Here is a 17199-nt window from a genome sequence, read left to right as displayed (position 1 = left end):
TTTTTATTTTTCTGCTTGATAACTTGAGATAAATCATGGGTCTAATACATTTTTATGCCTTCCATGCTTATAGGCTCTTATCCATGCAAGATATTCCTTCAAAAATCAATGCTATGCAATTCTATGTCAATGTTCAATAAAGCATAAGGTATACATGAATTGTTTGCTTTTGTTTATGCAAATCTTGTGGGAAGACATTACATTTTTACAAAGAAATTATATTCTATGCATGCAAACCAATTCACTTATAATGTGTTTCCAGTCTTTTTTTTTTTTTTTCAAGAGAACATAAATTGTACTGCAAAATTCTCTCCAATTAAATTTAATTTGTGTATATCAACAACATGCTTTTTATGACTTGAAGTTCACCTAACATTTTTCATTATCCCTTGTGTATATGTTTACCCCTGCATTAGTTAGGGCTGAGCTTTTTTGTGGTTCTTTGGTTATTTCTTAACACCATATCTTTGGTTCTTTCTTAACACTATACACTAGCAATGCTGTTATGGTATTTTTATAGGGCAAATAGGTGCATAAACTCATTATATGAAAAATATTAAAATGTTATACTAAAAATTAAGACCCCTTTCTTTCAAGTTGGGGATTCAAAATAATAAAGGAATGAAAATATGGAATCTAACTCCATCATTTCTATTGCTACACAAAATATCATCACTTTTGTCTTTACCTAGCATCACACTCTGCATATCCATAAAATTAGATGGCACCAACTACTTTAACTAGGTGTCACAATTTCTTTCCCATTCTCATAAGTCATGAACTCATGGGTATAGCTGATAGCATTGAGTCAAAATTATCACAAAATTGCATAGCATTTCATCTCATTTCTTAATCTAAATACACAAACTTTTTTAAAATTATCTTATCTCATTTCAACTCAACAGTTTCACTACTATTCAGAAATAATTTCAATTCATCTCATCTCACAATCTAAATGAACACTTAGGTGTTATTATAGTGAGTTGAGATGAGATAAAAATTGAATAAAATATTATTATATTATTATTTTTTAATATTATTATTATTTTAAAATTTAAATAGATTGAATTATTTATTATATTTTATATAAAAATTATAATAATAAAAAAATAAAATAAAATACTTCTTATATCTAAACGGGACTCAATATTTCTTAAAAAATAAAAAATTAATTAATTAATTAAAAAAAATCCAATTGAACTTGCAACCCACCCAAATATCCGGTCAAAAATATCCACCCGAACCGCCTATGGAGCTCGCTTTATTTAACTCCAAAACAAATAAATATACGAGCCTCCACTGAAAAGCAAGCCTCGGTTCTTTCTTCCGTCTTCGTCTCCTCTCGATCGAGGTAAACGCCTAACCTTCTATTTATATATTTTTTGTCTTCCCTTTGATTTGTTCCCTTTTGCGTGCCTAGAAATCGGAAAGGTAAGAATAGATAAATAATTTTCTTCCTGTTATTTTCTTGGCAACCAAACGAGGGGATTGGGAATTATCGTCACCTTCACAAGCATGTTGAATTATAAAGGATGATTAGGGTTAGGGTATGCGATGAAATCTGGATTCTTCCAGTTTTTTATGAGATCCGTAAAATAAAAAATCTTGAGAATCATTGATTGTTGACTTTAGGGTTTAATTAGATGCTTTATGTAAATTACCTACTTTCAATTCGTAAATCGAAATTAAATTTATAAGTCAGTTGAGTCGGAGGTTCTTCCTTTGTATCTTATTATGAGTTTTCTTTTCTTTTTCCCTTCTTTGTACGATTTCAATCTGGCTTGTTCGTTTGTTCTCGTACAATTATCGGTTTTTTAATTTTAATTTAAAAATAGAACTTTGATCAGGTTTTTAAATGTTAATTTCTCGTTGATGATGATGATTAAGTGTTGTTTTTTTAGAATACTTGAAACTGGTGGGTTGATTGTGAAAAGGGAAGATGTGGGCAGCTTCTTGCCTCGCTTCATGCTGCGCAGCTTGTGCATGCGACGCATGCCGGACGGTGGTGTCTGGAATTAGTCGTCGGTCTGCAAGGATTGCGTACTGTGGCCTCTTTGCACTTTCTCTGATTGTTTCCTGGATTCTGCGTGAGGTTGCTGCACCTCTAATGGAAAAGCTCCCATGTAAGCCTTCTGAAAATGCTCTAGGGCGTTTGCTCTTTTGCATCTTCTTTTTTTCATTTTTTTTTTTTTTTTAATAGTGGTCTTTCTCCATCTGCTGGTGAATATTAGAAGCTAAAATATGCAAAATAATTTACTTCCGATCTATTTAGAAGGAATATCATAGCCACCTAACAAAAAAACAAAAAGGAATATCATACCTGAAACAAATGCTAGCATCACCTTGGCTGGTTTTTTCATTTAAAAGGAGGACATGAATGCTTCACTGTCAATGGTCTTTGCATTGTTGTACTTAAATTACTTAGTTTTGAATCCCATGTAAGATGTTTGCTGGTGTCCTCGAATTCATTATCCTGTGTGTGTAAACTCGCTGAGGGCTAAGGGCTTGCTTGCCCGCAGAAAGTTCATGGATGGCATATTCAGAAAACAGTTCTGAAAATACACCACAATATTGAAAGAAACCACGGAAATGTCTGAACATATTGAGAGAACCTAATCAAATGTCTGTGGAGGAGTAGTGGAGCTCAATGCACATACCAAGAAAGTGTGATGAGAGCATTAACTTAGCTAGATTTTGTTAGTCAAAAAGAAAAATGTTACTGAAGCACCAATCAAGATTTCTTTGTATTTTAAAGAATTTAATGTAATAGAATAGGATGCGATGATGGTGAAAACACTAGCAACACTAACTTTTTTTTCCCTATTTAAGTTAAAATTTTAATTAATATCAATAAAAGTCAAATTGGCGTAGCCCAAGTACCTGGGACGCATAGATGAGAAATCTAACAAGGCAAACTTGAGTTAGAAAATTTACTTATGTGATGCTATATTTTAAGAGTTTTTTTATTTTTTATTTTTTATTTGTCACCGGGCATCCAAGAATAAATTTCAGACTAATCCCAGTGGTGCACAGCTCTCAGCAAGTAGTTCCCCGCAAGTGCACCTCAGGTAATTCAAGGGGAAGCTCCTCCAGTCCGATGGCCCCTAGAAATTGTTTGCATCCAAAAGGATTCAAATCGTAGACTTGGAAGGAGCATTCCATCAAGACCAAGGCCTTTACAACTTGAGCCAAACCCTAGGGTTTTATCTTAGAGTTTTAGCTATTCTTATAATTTTTTTGAATAGAATGAATTGCAAAATAATAAAATTTACAATATTGATGTAGATGGAATGTAGTTCACTCGTCATTTGAGGAGGCTGTAAGATATTCTGCCAATAGAAGACTTTTGAATAACTGTCATGGTTTTTTATTTTTGACTGTAAAGAAAATGGCCAAGTTTTAATAGTTAACTGCTATCACATAGGATGTACCATTGAGAGCCCTCATCCTGATTCAATATATTGCTGATTGAGAGTGAAGCATCTGTTTCATAAAATCTTCCCAGCCAACTTTCCAGCATAGGGGATTCAATATATAAGAGGGTACCATGGTCCTATATCGCCTTTTTTTCCTGGGCGTTTTGTTTCTTTTCTTGTTCAGGTATTCTGTAGTTTCTTGACAGAAGTCTGCAAGTGTTTGATGTTCCATCATTCTTTATGTTCTTTCATTGTGTTTCAAGCATTTGAATATTCATAATGGTAATGGAATATCTGCAAATGAATTCCTCTTCGTATGGAGTTTGATAACACCTAGCAAGTAGATGGATTCAAAACTAAATGTGACCCTATAATTTTTGGTCATGTCATTAGTGACTGTTAAGGATGAAATCAATCTCAATTTTGTCATCAATGCAGGGATTAATCATTTTCATAAGACACCTGACCGGGAGTGGTTCGAAACAGATGCTGTGCTGCGAGTTAGCCTGGGAAATTTTCTCTTTTTCACCATTCTAGCTATTTTAATGATCGGTGTAAAAAATCAGAAGGATCCTCGTGATAGCGTGCACCATGGTGGATGGATGATGAAAGTTATTAGTTGGTTTCTGTTGGTCATCTTTATGTTTTTCCTTCCAAATGAGATTATCAGCTTCTATGGTGAGCAGTTTTTTTTTTTTTCCAAGTTGGGATATAATATATGCCATGCTAAACCGTTCTAGTAATTTTATTTGTTTTGGCAATGCTAAGCATATAAGGCTGCAACACATGGTCTCATTGGTTGGATAACATTGTAATGTATTTTGGATTAGGGAACCTTTTTGGACCAGTATTGGTAAGGCTTTAAAGGTTGTATATGGAACTTCAAGTCCTTTTTAAGTCTTTTAAGGACTACTAGTTCTTGTTGCACTCTCCTTACCAATGAAAAAAAAAAGGACTACAAGTAGTTTAGATAATCACATATAGTTTTATTGCAAAATTGGAGGGAGAGACTTTGATGTACATATAAAAGTAATACCCTCAAATACAATTATATGTACTACAAATCCGAAAACATTCTATTATGGTTGATAGGATACTTCCATCTAAGGACATTCTAAGAAAGGGAACGGAACAAACAAAGCTTATGTCTATCAATAAATAACAGCTCCCCAATAAATAACACTTCCCAATAACTGAGCTTGTAATTCCTTGCTACTATGCCTGACCTAGATCAGTTCTAAGTAAGCAGTAATGCACCTATTTGGCATTTCTTAGAGTGTCACTAGCAGTGTTGGTAAAAGTATGCTCAAGTGCAAAGTACTAAGGCTGAAGCAATTACAAAAGTCCACTTTAAGCAAGCTATGTGGTGGTTTTGTGTAAGCTTTAAGTGAAGAAAAGCTTTCTATTTAATAAAAAAAATATATAAATCCCTGTTCAAGAAAATGACATAAACAAATATTGTTAAGTATTTAGTTGATATTGAAGATAATTTATGTACCATGGCGCCACATGTTATCATAGGCGATGTATATGCTTTGAGCTCAATATGATAGTCCAATTGGCTTTCTGGTTGGATTAATATTTGATTGTTTATGTTAGCATAGAAGTCGGTCCCTACATTTCTTTGAGCATTTTTGGAAATGGAATTTTTGGTACATTTTGACTTAACCATGTACTTTACTTTGATCATGGCTGTCAAATATCATAGATGTGTATATTTAGTAAACCACGAGAAATATTTAAATTTTATGCAATTGGTGTGGCTAACCAGATTGAAGGTAGACAAAAGGTAGGAAGCAGGGTGGCTGGATGGAAGAGGTTGTACTTGTTAAAAGGGGGAAGAATCACCTTAATGAAAAGCACTCTTTCTAATCTACTTTCTTTCATTGTTTCCCCTACCAATTGGCATGGCTAACCAGATTGAAAAGATGTTTCAAGACTTGTTGTGGGATGTTTCAGGGAGGAAACCAAGTTTCATTTGGTTAGTTGGGAGAAGATTTGTACTCCAATGTTGTGTGGAGGGTTGGGGGTTCAGAAGTTGAGGACCTTCAATAAAGCCCCTCTTGGGAAGTGGTTATGGAAGTATCATCAGGAAAGTGAGTCTTTGTGGAGGGCTGTGATTGATGCAAATATGTGCTTGGGGAGGTTGGGGAGGCTGGTGCTCTAATGAGGTTAGAGGTACACATGGCGTGGGGGTGTGGAAAAATATTGGGAGTGGTTGGGACGATTTCGCCAAACATGTTAGTTTCATGGTTGGTGATGGTTCCAAGATTAGTTTTTGGCATGATCCTAGTGTGGTGTTACGGCCCTTAGTATTGGATTTCCAGGTTTTTTTCACATCACTCAGGATCAGGATGCTTCAGTGGCTGATGTTTTGGACTGCTCTAGTGGTTTACCTCAATGGAGTGTACATATTTCTAGAGCAGTGAATGATTGGGAAGCGGATGCAATGTCTTATCTGTTTGGTTTGTTGTATGCTACAAATCTTGGCCAGGATGAGATAGATTAGATGGTCTGGATTCATACTAGATATAAGAATTTTACAGTTCGTTCAATGTACAAGATGTTGACTAGTCTGAATGTGGTACACTCATTTCCTTGGAAGTGTATTTGGAGCAGTAAGGTGCCTTCAAAGGTCGTGTTCTTCGGCTAGACAGCTTCTCTAGGGAAAATTCTGACCTTGGATAATCTTAGGATGCATGGATTAATTGTTATGGATTGGTGTTACATGTGTAAAGAATGTGGAGAATCGGTGGACCATGTGTTACTTCATTGTGAAGTGGCAAGGGAGTTATGGTATGCTTTGTTTAATAGGATTGGAGTGGTGTTGGTGATGCCTAGGAGGATGGTGGATCTTTTAGCTTGTTGGAGAGGTCTAAGGGGTAACTCTCAAATTACCGTTGTTTGGAATATGATCCCTTTATGTCTTGGGTGGTAAATCTGGTTCGAGAGGAATGATCGGTGCTTTGAAGATAAGGAACACTCAGGGGATGAACTTAGATGTTTCTTCTTTAGTACCTTTTTTCTTTGGGTTTCAGCCATTGTTTTTAATGGAACCAGTGTCCATGATTTCCTTGTTTCTCTCTCTAGTTCTTGACTTGTAACTAGGTTTCAGCATTTGTATATTTCCTGTGTACTGGGGCTATGCCTTTTTACTTGTCTTAATAAAATTTTCTTATCCATAAAAAATGCAATTAGTTGTTTAGTTGATTTTCGTGTTGCATAATACTCTAGTAAATTACTTCTAGAAAAATACTCTAATAAATTGAGTTAATAGGCTACATATATTATCATCTTGCTTTTTAAATCTTTTTTATTTTCTTTTATGTATTGTGTGATTATACATCATTTTTTTTTTTAATGTGCGCTTTCCTTACATCAAGCATGTGCTTGTGCTTTGTACTTTCCACCTAGTCTCTGGATAGCGTTTGCGTTTAAGTGTGCCTAGCGCTTTCACCCCACTAGAGGTAACAACATTCTAATATTATGGCATAAATGTTTCCACAGTGAATGGCCTTTTAAGAATAACAGAATAACATAATCATATGATTGAGATATTTCAATTTCTTCATTTCATGAATTTATTTTCATTAGTTGACCCAAGTTGACTGTTAGATTTTGCATTTTGCAGAATCTATATCAAAGTTTGGTGCTGGATTGTTTCTTCTTGTTCAAGTTGTGCTTTTGTTAGATTTTGTTCATGGATGGAACGACAAATGGGTCGGATATGAAGAGCAGTTCTGGTTTGTTTTAGCTTTCTCGATGACCCTGTGTTTTCTTTTCAAGCATATTTTTGCATTCCTCAGCCCAATTTTTAACCCTTTTTTTTTTTATCTGTTTTCTATCTACAGGTACATCGTCCTGTTTAGTGTTTCACTTGTGTGTTATGTAGCAACATTTGTCTTCTCGGGACTTCTCTTCCATTGGTTCACTCAAGCTGGACAAGACTGTGGGCTCAACACTTTCTTCATTGTTATAACCTTGATCTTCGTGTTTGTTTTTGCTATAGTGGCCCTCCACCCTGCTGTAAGCATGTAGTTTATTATTTCCTGTTATAGTTAACTATTGAATAGAAAAAAGCTTGCTTGGAATTTGCTTACATTGTAACAGATTGAGGAGGATTAACGGAGAGCAGTGGCATAATCCATTCATTAAGTCTTAGTTAAATTGTAGGTCAATTGTCTGAGGGGTGTTGTTTCTCCAACCTTTTAGCTTCTGAGTTTGGAGGGGGAAGCTATTAAAGAAGAGGATGGTTTTAAGCATGATCAATATAATATTGGAGTATAGGGCAACCATCTTTCATTTGTTTCCTATAATTAGAATCAAATGAAACTAGGGGTCACCGCTTTCCCATTATGCATTAAGGCGACCCCTAATGCAAGTCTCTTTGTATATCTCCTGTGTCTTGCTAGTTGCATATTCTTCTTTTCTTGTTAGTTTTTAGTTTGCCTTTTTCTTATTTAGAATTTGTTATTAGTAAGTTCATGTAGGTGGCTTAATAGTGTATAGTTGTGCTACTAAGTTCATTCCTATTGCGTGGATGCTCTTGGTTTCTTGTCTCAATGTTATTGTGTTTTCAGATAAGTGGAAGCATTTTGCCCGCCTCAGTTATTTCTCTGTACTGTGTATACCTCTGCTACACTGGTCTTGCTAGCGAGCCAAGGGAATATGAGTGTAATGGCCTTCACAAACATTCAAAATCTATTTCTACTGGGACTCTTACTTTTGGCCTGCTTACAACAGTTCTGTCAGTTGTCTATTCTGCCGTCCGTGCTGGATCATCTACAACTCTTCTCTCCCAACCAAGTTCACCTCGGGCTGGTAAGTTTACTTAAAAGTGTATGATTTTTGCAATGCATGTTTTGTGCAATCATTTAACATGATGTCTTTGTTTCAAGATTTTTAGTAGTCGTGAAATCAGCTCCATGCCACCAAGAATTTAATTTTGATGTTAATGTCAACAAAGAAAAAAAAGGCATTTTTATGTTGATGTTTACATTAATAGTAAATTAGGGCCAACAAGCGTTTCTAAACTCAATTGTCCCAAGAACTGACATTCTGGTTTCCCAATGAAGGTGCAGGGAAGCCGCTGCTTCCATTGGACAGCAAGCCTGACGAGCAGGAAGAAAAAGAGAGGGCCAAGCCAGTCACATATTCATATTCCTTCTTCCATATTATTTTCTCCCTGGCTAGTATGTATTCAGCTATGCTTCTAACTGGGTGGTCGACTTCAGTTGGGGAGAGCGGGAAGTTGGTCGATGTTGGCTGGCCGTCTGTATGGGTCAGGATTGTGACAGGGTGGGCAACTGCAGCTCTGTACATCTGGTCTCTGGTTGCTCCTATTATGTTCCCAGAAAGGGAGTTCTGAGCACCTCCAAAGAAACGGTTTGATATCAATGTCTATATAGAATTATTATTAGCAATCGCCAACTGAACTTATGGCATGTGTGCTGTTTCGTACCCACTACGGAAGGATGTTTGTTTAATGTATAAAAAGAATGGTTTGTCATCGAGGTGGCATGACCGATATGCCTTCGTTTCTTCTTGAACTTGATTCTCCGAATAATTTCTTCATGAACTTGAAAACCGCATGAGACTCGAGCCAAACGATGAACATGTTCTTTGGGACCTCAGATTGTGGTGTTAAGTTTCAGATGGTAATGTGATAAGTTCCACATTTGGTAATTAGATTCTGAATGCTTACGAATTCCGCTATAATTGGCGTAGCCAGGCTTTTACTAACCATTCTCTTAAGTTCTTTTAGAATCAGTGTGTAGGTGTACCATTCATATCATTTAAATTGTAAGATTTAATTTATAAAATTTAAATATTAAAATGAAAAATGAATGAAGAATTTTATATACAGTTATGGAATACACAAGAGCCATGCAATCGTTTTGAAAAATAGTAGGTTCTATTATTAAAAAATTTATCTTTTATTGTATGAGTTTTATATTTATTTATTTATTTTAAAATGATTGCATGGTATTTGTACATTCACTACTGTAACTATTATGTCTAATTGTGGAGACAGTGGTTGGGCAGGCATAATGATGATGAATATGAGATCAGTCCGATTATGTTCATGACAGGAAGATATTACCATCTACTCATTCTGAACGCTTACTTCCTCACCACTGATTTTTGCTTCATCAACCATTTTTTCTTGCAAGATTTTGTTTCTGATTTAAAAAATAAAAAATACAAATAAAAATAAAACTTTTACTTTTGTTGTTGCCTGTCTCGTTTTCTAATTTAGAAAATTATGGCATGAGATCAAGAAAAAGGTTAGAAACTCTTGAAAATCATGAAGTCTTCACGAATGGTATCAAAGCCATTCTTAATTGGGTAGTCGAATAATTAGTTATCGCCCAAAGCTAAAACGCTTTCATTTTTTATGCTAATCATTCAATTACTCGAGCCAACTCTCCACGCAATCCTTACGGGACAACTTTCATTGTTAAGCTAATAGTTCACTAACCACACTTTTATTTTCTTTTTCTATAAGACAAGACAAGACGAGACAGACAGCGTTGCCAAACTGATCGTGACCTGACCATAGGCTCCAAAGCTCATCATTGCCACCAATTATATATATATATATATATAGAGAGAGAGAGAGAGAGAGAGAGAGAGAGAGAGGATGGTGGTGGCGTAGTGATGGTTGATGGGGAAAAATTATTTGTGAAACTTATATTATATTAGATGCCACTTTTGCCACACTCTATACTCAAATAGATCAATTTCACAGAATTAATTGCCAGAATTCATTATTAAAGTACATGATTTAATCCAAGTAAAGAAATTATATCGAGAAATGAATCCAAGAAACCAAAACTACGAACCCAATGAAGGTTCACCATTCAATCCTCAAAATCTCCAGCATTCTCCAGCAAGTAGTTGGCTGCCAATTCCTCATTGCGATCACATGCCAAAAAGGCCTCGATGACCAGTGCTCTATCAAATCCCATTGCCTCTAGCTATAAAATGTGAAACATCAAACGATCAGTACATAATGATAAACATTTTAGAAAAGAAAGAAGCAACCGTGAATGAAGAATAAAGTGAGCATATATCAGTTAGTAAGAAAACACATACTCTTTCTATGGCCTCTTGCTCAGCCGGGGTGACATTGATGGCATGGGGCATATCTTGCTCAGGCTCCTCAAACGCATCCCTGAAAATAAGATGAGTACTCATGTCCTTGTAATCTTTTAGCATTTCCCTTTTGTTTTCTCTCTTTTAATAAGTACGGATTTACTGAAGATGCCCATAAAGTACTCACCCTTCAGATCCCTCGAGATGTTCATTTATCAACTGAAGAAACTCCGTATGGTGCTCCTGAATTAGTCTTAAAAGCTGGGGATTTTGCTTTCCCAGCTCCTGAAGCATGGGCTGTACCGGAAGCGGCAGTTTTAACTCCAAGTCATGGGAAAGCCAATAGGATTTGAATATTATAAGAAGATGGTACATACCTGTAATATCTGTGGATTTGCTTGCACCATTGAGCGCAATGCTTGGAACTGAAATGCAAATAAAGAAATTCAGTATGATTGTAGAAGTTTAATAAGCAAAACAGAGTCCAAACCAGACAGCATCATTTGGTATCACCACTGTTTGGTCATAATGTAATCAAACATGCAAAATATAATTTCCTCACATATTAACCGGTAAAAGCTCAGATAACAAGAGTGATGTTTGCATTTTCAGATAAATGTATTCTTTTAATTTTTTTCTCCTCTTAGCCTATACCATATGTATTATATTAGAGTTAAGGTTACTAAGAAGAGATGAAGATGCTATTAATGAGAAATTCCAGCCTCCTTAGATTCTCAAACACAGAACTAAAGGCTTACTAAATTAAAAGGAAAAATATGAATATAATCAGGAACCCCACCTGTGGGTTGTTTCTAAGAAATTCAAGGGATCCAAGTCCTCCTCCTCCACCAGCAGCAGCGGCAGCAAGGGTCTCCTGGAAAAGTACATCTTCTTAAACTTGAGAAACACATACTAATGAATTTAGATGATGGGTATCCATTACACAACTGAATTGGTTACCTGAGGAAACATATTCAAGGGTGAAGAGTTAGGTGCTCCAGACACAGGTGCAGCTGCTGCACCTGTTTCAGTTGCCTGACCTGCAGGTAAATGAGCCACCGGTACTGCAACTTCTGCTGCTTCTGGAATACCCTGAAGGTAGGTCAACGTTAGTATCTAAATCAAGACTATGGTTACAACAGAACACCTAGAGTTTTCAACATACAGAATATAGATAATCTACTGCTCGCTCAGGGTTGTTGTAAGCTGCTCGAAGTGCTCGGGTAACTGTTTCTCTGTCCCAGTTGCCACCACCCATATCCATTATTTGTTGAACAGTCTGCTCAAGATTACTACCAGCAACTAAATTTGAAGCAGCTTGTCCATAGGTATCAGTGGGAACACTGTCATTATAGAATATGATACGTGTATCAGCATTTTATCCTATACCTCAAAAGAAATAAGACCTATTGTTTTAGAACCTAGAAAATATATATACTGAAGGACAAAAGGAACATTAGTTCAAGCCCACCAAATTTCAAATTGTTGGAAATATATCTATGATGTACAAGCAGTATAGCATCTGAAGCAGACCATATACTTCATGATATTTCGAAATAAAAAGTCAAACAGAGTGACCAAATAAATTGGAGTTCAAGCTTTGATTGCAGAATTCGGAATTCGTCCAAGCAATATAATCCTTAACTGAGCTTCCATATTTTCAGCCTGCCAACTATTTATTCAAAGGAAAAAAAAAAAAAAAAGAAGAAGAAGAAGAAGCACAAAATATTACCTTCCATTATGATAGGCTGATTCAGGTTTGATGCTTTCTATAGGATTACATCAGGCTACAAAAATAAATATTCTCAAGGGTCATATTAGCCACTTCAAGCAGCTAAAGTGACAGTAGAGAAACGTGAGCTACTGGACTTAACAATAAACTATACTGGAACTGGTTTTAGTTCTTGATTTTTTCGTGTTTTTTAGTACTTGAATTAGGGAAAAAGCTAGACACTTCAATGTTTAGTGTTCAATGAAATAGATGCCAAAGAGATGCATCATAGTAATCGGCACTACCAAGCATGCACGGTAGATTCAGCTTAATGTCTGATTGCATGACTTGTACCGTTCCCACAAACTTTTATAAAATCAAAAACTTCACTTAGTAAAAGATATATGAATATGGAAAATTCCAATGAGAAGACACATTCCTGTTCAAACCATGTTCGCTGCTGTTAAATTGTACAACTGTAGTAATGAAATATCATCATCTTGTATGTAATCTTAACATTTATTTTTGATAAGACAGTCTTAACAAATTTACATACAACAAACTCAAAAAGAGAACATGGACACCCTTGTTACATTACATGCATCAGAGCACATCTTCATTAATACCATAAAAAATAAAAAATAAAAAAAAAAACCTGTCCCTAAAGAACAGCTACTCCATCCTAACAGATAAGAATTCACATCACTAGAGATCCTATTGCCTAAAGTGTGGCTTTGAAAATGAATGTTCAGAATAACTAATTGACAACCACATCTCAGGGAAAGGAGCATTAAATGTAACCTATACCATTCAGATGGAGCCTCTTCATTGAACTCTCAATTATTGGGTTCTGTCCAAAACAGACAACATCTACCCGCCTCCTAAAATCAAGTTTTGAACTTCAGGTAATTAACATTCTCCTAAAATGTTGTTTATCACCTTAACCTGCTTGTAAGATGTTAAGCTCCAATTATAACGTTTAGGCTTGCACCCACCCCAGTTGGAAAGATAGACAAAAACAGATATATATATATATATAGAGAGAGAGAGAGAGAGAGAGAGAGAGAACTCTCTTTCATTGTATCCCATGTACATGGTCTATGCCTAGTTCTCATCAATAAAATTCTTATTTACCGATAAAAAAAATAAAATAAAATAAAAACTCTTTCATTGTATTCTTATGCTCCTCTCACAAAGAAGTCATGTTATAAATAACAGTATCATTTCTTCATCGAGACCATTAACATGTGAAACAGTTTACAAATCATCACGTGGTAACAAACACAAGAGAGAGATACAGAGAGACAGAGAGAGAGGGCAAAGACTGAAGTCAAGCTGTTTAGATCATTTGCTATCTACAAGTCCTAATAAAAACATAGTAAAGCAGTCTGAATCTTTCATTGAGGTTATAAACCATGATTCAAAGAAACTCTCAACTCCTCTCCACCTACAAGGCAACTGATCAAAGGCAGTTTTCATGTCTTGATTATCATGAAACCTCGGTTCACCAACTCCATGGTCATTTATTCCCACAAAATAGTCTCACAAAATTTCAAGAGAAATGTCATAGAATAGAGCCCGTACCTAGCTGTTGCAGTGTCTGAAGCTGATGCGGTGCTCTTTGAGGCCCTGCAACACAACAATCAAATTCAGCCAAATTCAGTCGATACAAAAACAACAATTGAAGACGCATGCCATAGAGACTCACGGTGGTTGTACAGAAGCTTCAGGTACAGGAGTAGAATTAGAGACAGGCGCAGTCATAGGTGGATTTATAGAAGCAGGCTGAAATAAAGGTGAACCAGTGGCTTATACAGAAAACATGAAACCAGAAGTAATTGTTTAAGACCAAAATGTTAGCAAGAATACCTGAGTGGATGACGCCCCTGCTGAGCCCAACGTTTTACTCTGCAGGTGTGGAAATAAAATTGAGTTAGGGTAAATAAAGTCTAAAAAGAGAGTCAGTATCTGAGTTTATGCAGAAAAATTAAGCCATAAATGAAAATGAATCTTTTCGAAACATTTAGCAGCCTTGGATACAGCGAAAAAGAATGCATTGGAATTATAACTTCCATAACGAGAAACTAACACGTCCATTGACCAAAAAATATCAAAATGCATTTTGAAGAATTTTTTATAAAATAGATGCAAAGAGATAATGAAATAGGTAGGGGGACCAATTCCTCTTTGGCAGTTATAGCTAGGTTACACCCAGTACTCTAAACGGGAGTGCTCAGGTCTTGGTCCAATTATTAACACATCTTCATTTCCAAAAACAAAATTAACCATTGCACACACAAAACTATGATATCAACACCTGGCCAGGAAAAGAAATATCAACACAAGAATTCATCTTTCACATCTAATGCAATATTGGAGAAAAACATGATGCTTCTCCAGATTCTTTGTGATAGCTATTCGAGATTTCTGGTCATAGGTTTGTACCGCACATGTTTTTAGGCATCCAGAAAAAAATATCCTTTATTTTATAGGTACAAACCCACCCAAAACGTTATCACAACACATAAAGATATGTAAATTTCCAATTACACTTTCTCCAACACCAATTCATAAAAGCAGACTGCTGCCCAATTTGTGTCTTACAAATCATAGTGTCCACAGCTAAATTAAATAGAATTACAACAAAGAGAATGGAGAACCCTTTTACACTAGCATAAACATATCTTTTTTTTATCAGTCTTGCATAAATATATTTTTTTATAAGTATTTGCATAAATATATTAAACTCAAAATAAATCACTCTTAGTAAAAGTTACACCTCAGGAGGGCACAGACTACATTTGACTATTTGCATAGCACTATTCTAAGTCCTTTGTAGTAAACAGTTAACTGCTTTGCTGGTCTGGTACAGGTAGGACTACCATCTTATATTAACTGGACACCAGTACTATACTGAAATGAAAAGTCGTTATCAAACTCAATTTAAAGATCAAAGCTTGTACCCACATTTACTCGATTTTTCACCTGTGGTTGGGAGTATCTTTTTCTTTTTCTTGTGACATGTACTTGGGCAGTTGGGCTATGCCTATCATTCTCATCAATAAAATTCTTACATACCAACAAAAAAAAAAAAAAAATTCCTTTTTTTTCCACAACAGATTATCCTCTCTGGTGATTTGCCTGAATGTATGTATTGTGGAAATAGTGCAAAATAGCCAGAAATAATGCCAATAATACCATCTATAACAACATATTTACAACACATAACTGGCAAACGCGCATTGCCTAAAGCTTATTCAATTTGTAAAGTAAATGGAAGAGCGTTTAACTACAACAGGATACATTCAAAACATAAAAAATGCACTATCATACACCTCAGTTTGAAACATGAGCCTCAAAATTATAACAAAAAAACTTTTAATACAACCTCTTTTGGGTGCAACCCAAGTACACAAGAAGTAGAGATCCATCTAACTAGCAAAGGATTTATTGAATATTTCCCATATACAGGGTACATCCTCTTTATGTATATATAAATATTGCCATAATTATAAAAAGAATCATAAGAAGATCAAATTTTCCAAAATCTTGCATTCAAGAAAGGCTGGAGAAAAAAATCAATCACCACCAGTGTAAAAAAAATATATTCATTTGACACCTAAAAATTGGATCCAATGATGCCATTTCGTAATCTAATGATCCAAAAATGGCAGGCATCTTCAAAAAAAGGAAAGTGATATAACAGGAAAAAAAAAATATATTAGGAATTAGCATTATTCACCAGATGAGGAGGTGTAATTAACCAGCAAATAACAGAAAAAAAATGATATAGTCACAACAGAAATAAACATGCACAACATTTCAAGAAAACTTACTGAGACAAGGAAAACATACCTTACTAAGCATGACAACGAGAAACCCATCCTCAGAGACCTTATTCTCTGCCAGGGTTGTTTCATCTTTCAAGACCTTCCCATTGTGAATCAACAACTGCTGTCCACATGGGTAATTATCTTTTCCCTGTACATCCTCAATGTTCTTCTTTACAGCCATAACCTTTTTTCAAAAGCACCCGAATATCAACTCTACAGTCAACTCACTTCAAAATGAACCCATATTGGCACACAATATTAAACTTTTCCCAGGTATATCCCATTGCATTAAAACTAAAGGTATTGTCTTGATATGCATAAGTAAAAAATATCGGGTAATAAATAAAACATAAATTCCATTACAAAACGAGTTAGTGCCTGACAATCTTGATATACAATGTTTGGTTGTTGAGAAAATGTGAAACTTCTACAGCTCATTTATTTGGCCCCCGAAACATAAAAGCGAAATAGCACAATCATTTTTCCCGCATTTTCACGGTTACCAAGAAGATTAAAAGAAAAGCACACACAAGATTACAATAAAATCACAAGATACAATGAAAGCACAAGAAATTTGAAAATTTAAATTAAAAGAGAGAAGAAAAGAAGAAAATCAGAACGCACGGTGTCGGAGGGCTGAACCGTGATTTCGAAATGGCTGCCTTTCAGAGTCTTCACAGTGAGCTTCATTGCGGCGACTTGGCAGCAAGAATCGGTCGAAACGACGGCGTTTCGAGGGGAAGAAAACCCTAGGAACTGCTCCGAGAGACCGAACGAGCTATAGAGAGAGAAGCGCTCTTGGTGCAGGAAATGAAACACAACTAAGTAACAGTTTCACTATTTGGGCCTCGGCCCCTTAAAATAATTAATTATTTAAATCTATTAGATATTAGAACATAGGGCACTCTCAATAGTTTCTCTCTCTTATTTTTTAAAATAAATTATTAAATTTTATATTTTTATTTTACATAATAATTTTTATAATATATCATACATCAATTTATTTATTTTTTCTTCATATCATTTAAATATTATACTTTTATTTTTTTTATTCATTTCAAATATTTTTAAAAATATTTACATATAAGAAAGAAATGAGAAATCACATGAAGAGGAAAGAGAAAGTAATTAAAAATATTTA

The 17199-nt window shown here is 35.2% G+C and overlaps 2 protein-coding genes across 2 annotated transcripts; one reads left to right on the top strand and one right to left on the bottom strand.

Moving 5' to 3' along the window:
• Window positions 1–1237: 1237 nt before the first annotated feature.
• LOC122309120 (probable serine incorporator) lies at window positions 1238–9104 on the top strand. Its single transcript, XM_043122488.1, has 7 exons — window positions 1238–1351; window positions 1902–2123; window positions 3855–4094; window positions 7048–7159; window positions 7268–7442; window positions 7997–8237; window positions 8492–9104. The coding sequence occupies exons 2-7, from the start codon at window positions 1940–1942 to the stop codon at window positions 8782–8784; spliced, it is 1245 nt and encodes a 414-aa protein (XP_042978422.1). The 5' UTR covers window positions 1238–1351; window positions 1902–1939; the 3' UTR covers window positions 8785–9104.
• Window positions 9105–10080: 976 nt separating this feature from the next.
• On the bottom strand, window positions 10081–16882 carry LOC122309101 (ubiquitin receptor RAD23b-like). The gene is made up of 12 exons (XM_043122470.1): window positions 16683–16882; window positions 16081–16242; window positions 14095–14133; window positions 13934–14010; window positions 13810–13854; window positions 11680–11857; window positions 11475–11606; window positions 11314–11388; window positions 10892–10939; window positions 10702–10811; window positions 10515–10593; window positions 10081–10396 (listed from the first exon to the last, which is right to left on the bottom strand). The coding sequence occupies exons 1-12, from the start codon at window positions 16746–16748 to the stop codon at window positions 10280–10282; spliced, it is 1128 nt and encodes a 375-aa protein (XP_042978404.1). The 5' UTR covers window positions 16749–16882; the 3' UTR covers window positions 10081–10279.
• Between the last annotated feature and the right edge of the window lie 317 nt (window positions 16883–17199).

Source organism: Carya illinoinensis, chromosome 1 (assembly GCF_018687715.1).
Source record: "Carya illinoinensis cultivar Pawnee chromosome 1, C.illinoinensisPawnee_v1, whole genome shotgun sequence".
Taxonomy (NCBI): Eukaryota; Viridiplantae; Streptophyta; class Magnoliopsida; order Fagales; family Juglandaceae; genus Carya; species Carya illinoinensis.
This window is presented reverse-complemented; position numbering and strand designations above follow the sequence as displayed.